The following is a 6,000-nucleotide window of genomic DNA, read 5'->3' on the forward strand; positions in this document are numbered from 1 at the left end:
ATTGTTTTTTAATAAATAACATTATTTTATATCGGACCAACTACGGACCGATAATATGAGAATAATCAGACGTTAAAATGATGCAAGTTATGAATAATGGTAAAACTTTTGGCTCTATGGCCGAATAAACATTGAAATTGCCAAAATCAAACAAGATGCGGCTCCCAGGCCGATCAAAGAGTACTAAAATTCGGAACTATTACAAAAACACAAAATGTTAAAATTGTTCTGGACTTGAAAAAATTTAAAAATGGCGGAAACAGGCGCCTAATTCGCTGCAGACTTGGTTAAACTCAGTACTCGCCGTGTCATACTTCGGCTTCATCTTCGAAAGGTCCCCTTTGAGCAGGTTCCGATGCTTCTTCACCTCTATCCCTTCCACCATCTCTTTATCCATCGAAACCTCAAGATCGCCAATGCTCTGCTGTTCAGAACTCAACTCGCGCTGCATGGAGGCGATCTTCTCTTCCAGCTCCTTGGCACGTGATCGGCGGTCTTGAAGGGTGGTGACAACAGCTTTGACACTGGTCTTCAGAGAGTCCAGCTTTTCCCTGGCCTCAAGCTCCTGCCGAACCAGCTTGTCATGCTCGGTCTGGATTGAGACCGACTCGTTATTCATCCTCTGGAAAGCCTCCAGGGAAGCCGAGAGCCTCGCTACAGCGGAGCAAGCTTCTTTCGTCAAAATTTCAGCAGGAGCCTCGGCCAGAACAGTCGTTGCCTTCCTCAACTTCTCGACATCTTCAGGAGATTTAAAAAGCTGTATGCCTTCATTTTTCATGCGAGCCATCACATCGAGATAGTCTTCCCAGTTCGGGGCTTGGCTAATCACCTCAGTCACCTGCTCGGCTTCAGGAACAGGAAGAGGGTCTTCGTTGTCACTATCCGAGTCTAGGAAAGCTGCTGCCTTGGCCGCCACATCAGTAATAGAAGGTGGAGAGACTGGAATCTGCCAAGTTCGCCCACAATAGAAAATTAGCTGCTAGGCGATATGTTATGGGGTACAAAATGCAAAGGACTTACCTTAGAGGTTGGAGATTGAGTTTTGTCGGCCCCAAGGTTGAGGAATTCGGAGGCCAGGGGCGACAGTAGAGCAGGTGTCTCCATTCTTCTAAAAATCTCCGAGACATTAGGGGTCTGGGAGCTGGTTGCCTTTGAGCTTTGATTAACCCCTTCGGCGCCTTGGGAATCGCCCATATTTTGTTGATCGCCTTCACTGTGGGTATCTCCCTTTGATGAAGACTGGCAGCTTTGAGACGGTGTAGGAGATGGATTGAACATGGCCGAACCATGCAGCTCGGTAGGCTTTTTCCCGGACTTCTTTGAAGGCTCGGTTCTTCCCTTTTTAGCCTTCGGCTCTTTGACAGCAGTCTTGGCAGATCTTTTCTTTTTGCCTTTCTTGGCCGCGGGGTTCTCTTCCTTGTCATCATGCTCCCAGTTGTCCTCTTTTTCGAAATGAGGAATGCCGACTGAAGAAAAACCAAAGTTAGAATATAAACAAAACCAGTAAACCATAATGATGGATGATCGCCCATACCTGGGATTCTCTGGTAACCGATGCGCACCAGTTCATTTATAGCTTCTTCATCAGGTGGACATCGGATGCCAGTATAAGTTACACCCAGATCAGTTAGATCTACCTTAGGTTTTTTAGACTTCTTTTTCTTAGGTTTTTTAATTGGGGCGATGGTGGTCATATTACACTTAGGGACGATTGGGGACTTATACTTAAACTTTGGCCGAACTTTTTCTAAGAAGAGTTGATAGGGTAGGTGTTTATATTTTTCCTCCCAAATTTTATCCCATTTTTTGTAGAAGTTTTGCTGAGCTATTCTCCTATGATTTTGCATTTTAAGATTCATGCCTGGGCGATTTAGAGGGTCAAATTTGAATTTATAGAAACGTTCAAAACGAGCAATTTCATAGTGATAGCCAATAATACCTGTGAAAGTTTGGCGTTTCGGAGCCTGCAAAAGAAATAAATCGGCATGAGTAGGTTTTCTGTTAAAAGAGGTAAATCAAAATTATGAAGAGAAAGAATTTATTTAGGCGATAGGTCGAAAGAGTTTTGGACGATGGAAGTCCACCAGTTGGTGAATTCCGGAGTACAGGAAGGGGTGAAGATAGGGCGAGACAGTTCGGACAAGGGAGGAATGTAGGCTTTATTGAGGCTAATGATGTACTGGAGTTCGGAGTAGTTTTCTATAGAGGCTCGATGGGTCCCGCGATTATTGAAGGCGATCAATAAAGGATAGGGAAGGCCTTGGCAAAAGCCAAATTGGCGAGACACAAAGTTCGAACAATACGGTTCGACCCCACTCCGATCATAATCAAGCCTAGATATTAAGTTTCTGCATTTTAGGGCGATTCCCCAATAAGGACCACCAAGTTTTAGTCTTGGATCGGCTTGCACTGCTTCTTCCAAGTCTTCTACATCCCATCCAGCGAGTAACCATGACGGTGGGTAAGTAAGTTGAAGAGCAGGGCACATCAATTCGGGCGACCTTATAGAATGGTTGTTGAAGACTTGTAAAACGTCAAGCACATGAGGAAGGCGAGTCCCAGCCGATATCAATTGGAAACCACATAATTCATCTTTGATAGGTGGACCGACTTCAAATAGCTCGGGGAAGTATAGGGCGAGCCACAATTGGACGATCCAAAGCGGGCCTCCTGGGCACTTGAAGGTTCTTGGATCTTTCAGGGGTGCTATATCGCCCAGAGAGCGATATAGGTGTGCCAGGATGAATTCGCCCAAGTTACACCTTCGACCGTCGGCAAGTGCTGTAGCTAGAAGAAAACAGTCTTCGGTCACCCTGAAGGACGAGGTGCACAGTATGTATTCGGCGATGAAGAAGGCCAGGAAGGCGATATGTTCATTACGGTCGGGCTTGTAAGGTTCTTCGCCCATGAAAAGCTTCACAAAAGCACCATAACTTTTCTGCGCCTTGGATAGATTAAACTTTGGAGCATCGGCGCGAAGGTTGGGGTTGATTCGTTCTCCGTTAAGAGGAACATTGAGCATAAGAGCTAGGTCGAGTAAGGTAACAGTCATCGGCCCAGATTTGAAGCAGAAACAGTTGACGGCGCTTGACCAGAATAGAAAGGCCCCCATAATGTAGTGTTTTGCTATCGGCCTGCTTGCCTTGCATAATTCGATTAGATCGTGGATGCCGGTGTCGATCCAGGATTGACGGAAGTGTGGTGAAAGCCTTATTACCCATTGAGAGAACCCAGCATGTTCGATCGGCCAATTTCGGAATGTAGTGCCGACCCAGACCGGCGATTTATGGGGTAGAGAAAATCTGGGGGGAGCAGCATCATGAAAAGGGGAAGCTAGGTCGCACAATTGGCTCGGAGAGGTAACAATGGGACCGACGCATATTTGGCCATAACCCGCATCAGTAATTACCTTAAATTCTGTGTTCGGCGCATTGGTTCGGACTTCATCGATCTTTGCAGATATTTGTTCAGCGAGGTTGTTGGGAGCAGCCATGATTCCTGAAATAGATCGCTCAGGTCAGACAAATAAGCAGAAATAGAAGATCGCTTAAGATAGGCGAGGAAATAAGGGCGAACGTTTACTAGGAGAGTTTTGCGAGAGACTTGGAGTTGCTGAGGAAAGAGAAAGCTTAGCAAAATACGAAGAGAGTAGGTGAAATGAGTAAATGAAATGGTATTTTTGTTTAAAAGAGGAAATTAAAGGAAGCCGAAAGGTCATGGGGTTAAGACGTGGCATCGTGGAGAACAGCTGGTGATGACGTGGCCTGAAGGGGGTACCGAAAGGTTTATAGATGCGCACCCCTTTAATTTCTTTTGAATAATTTGGGCCTCAGCAGTGGGCTTGGAAGCGCTAAAGAGGGAGAACAAGCCCGAAAGATAAACGTTTCAAACTTGTTGGGGGCATTGTTTACACCGGCCCAAATAATTACTGGGTGAAGAATTTCATGTGGGCTTGCTAGGGAATCAGGCCCAAATAGAAGCCTTTTTATTATTGCTTTTTTCTATTTAGGAATTTGAAGCTCATTAGGAGTGATTATCTTTTAGAGTCTGAGTCCTAGTTAAATTAGGAGTCTTGATTATGAGGAGCTATAAATAGCTCAGAGCATCATTATTCATGTATCAACAAATCAATCAATCAAAAACCAAGCCCAGTGCTTTTTATCTCACAATCTCCGGATTGTTTTAATTTAGGAGTAGTTTTTCGGTATTAATCTCGCCTGAGTTAGTAGCTCCCAGATTATTACTTTTAGATCACGTGGTTAAGTGTTTTTAACCAAACAAGCCCTGTGAATATCTGCATAGGTTCGTTAAAGTATCAAACCTCAAACCGATCCCGATTATAAATTCAAAGATTCGAGTCCGGAATATTTCCAGGCGAACAAAGCCAAACGCTTATAAATGTTGCGAAACAAATCCAAACCTTTACAAACGCTATGAAACATATCCAAGCGTTCACCTTTTTAATAATTTAAGCAAAACGTTTACTAACGTTACGAAACAAATCCAAACATTTCACATTTTTATTGATTTAAGTCGAACGTTTACAAATGTTACGAAATAAAACCAAACGTTTCACTTTTTTAGCAATTTAAGCCAAACGTTTACAAACGTTACGAAACAAATCAAAGCGTTTCATCTTTTTAGCGACATAAGCCAAACGTTTACAAACGGTACGAAACAAATCCAAACGTTTCACCTTTTTAGCGATTTAAGCCAAACGTTTACAAAGGCTACAAACAAAATCCAAAAGTTTGACTTTTTTAGTGATTTATGCCAAATGTTTACAAACGTTACGAAACAAATGCAAACGTTTCACCTTTTAAGAGATTTAAGCCAAACGTTTACAAACGTTACGAAACAAATCCAAACGTTCCACCTTTTCAGCGATTTAAGCCAAACGTTTACAAACCGTACAAAACAAATCAAAACGTTTCACTTAGTTAGCTATTTAAGCCAAACGTTTACAAATGTTACAAAACAAATCCAAGCGTTTCACCTTTTGAGCAATTAAGCGAAACGTTTACAAATGTTACGAAACAAATCCAAGTGTTTCACCTTTTAAACAATTTAAGCCAAACGCTTACAAACGTTTCGAAACAAAACTAGACAGTTTACATTTTTAGCAATTTAAGCCAAATGTTTACAAACGGTACCATATAAATCTGAACGTTTCACGTTTTTAGCAATTTCAGCCAAATGTTTACAAACGCTACGAAACAAATCCAAACTTTTCTCCTTTTTAGCGATTTAAGCCAAATGTTTACAAATGTTACAAAACAAATCTAAATGTTTCCCCTTTTTAGCGATTTAAGCCAAACGTTTACAAAAGTTACGGAACAAATCCAAGCGTTTCCCCTTTTTAGCAATTTTAGCTAAACGCTTAAAACGCTACAAAACAAAACCAAACGTTTCACATTTCAAGCGATTTAAGCCAAACCTTTAAAAACGTTACGATATAAATCAAAACGTTTCCCCTTATTAGCAATTTAAGCCAAACGTTTACAAACGTTACGAAACAAATCCAAACGTTTCACTTTCTTAGCGATTTAAGCCAAACGTTTAAAAACGTTACAAAACAAATACAAATATTTAAAACGTTACGAAACAAATCCAAACGTTTCACATTTTAAATGATTTAAGTCAAACGTTTACAAACGTTACGACACAAACCCAAACGTTTCACCTTTTTACCAATTTAAGCCTAACGTTTACAAACTTTACGAAACAAATCCAAACGTTTCACCTTTTTAGCCATTTAAGCCAAACGTTTACAAAGGTTACGAAACAAATCCAAACGTTTCCCCATTTTAGCGATTTAAGCCAAACGTTTACAAATGTGACCAAACAAATCCAAATATTTCACCTTTTTAGCGATTTAAGCCAAACGTTTACAAACGTTACGAAACAAATCCAAATGTTTCCCCATTTAAGCGATTTAAAATAAATTCAAATGTTTCACCTTTTTAACAATTTAAGCCTAATGCTTACAAACGTTATGAA

At 41.3% G+C, this 6,000-nt stretch overlaps 1 protein-coding gene across 1 annotated transcript; it reads right to left on the bottom strand.

Annotated features, from left to right (window-relative positions):
- Positions 1-2,038: 2,038 nt before the first annotated feature.
- LOC126667584 (uncharacterized) lies at positions 2,039-3,493 on the bottom strand. The gene has a single exon (XM_050360587.1). The coding sequence runs from the start codon at positions 3,491-3,493 to the stop codon at positions 2,039-2,041; it is 1,455 nt and encodes a 484-aa protein (XP_050216544.1).
- Between the last annotated feature and the right edge of the window lie 2,507 nt (positions 3,494-6,000).

This window comes from Mercurialis annua, linkage group LG1-X, assembly GCF_937616625.2.
Source record: "Mercurialis annua linkage group LG1-X, ddMerAnnu1.2, whole genome shotgun sequence".
NCBI lineage: Eukaryota > Viridiplantae > Streptophyta > Magnoliopsida > Malpighiales > Euphorbiaceae > Mercurialis > Mercurialis annua.

Bases quoted from the DNA above. Each gene is read 5' to 3' on its own strand.
- LOC126667584 (XM_050360587.1), bottom strand. From the start codon at position 3,493: ATGGCTGCTCCCAACAACCTCGCTGAACAAATATCTGCAAAGATCGAT.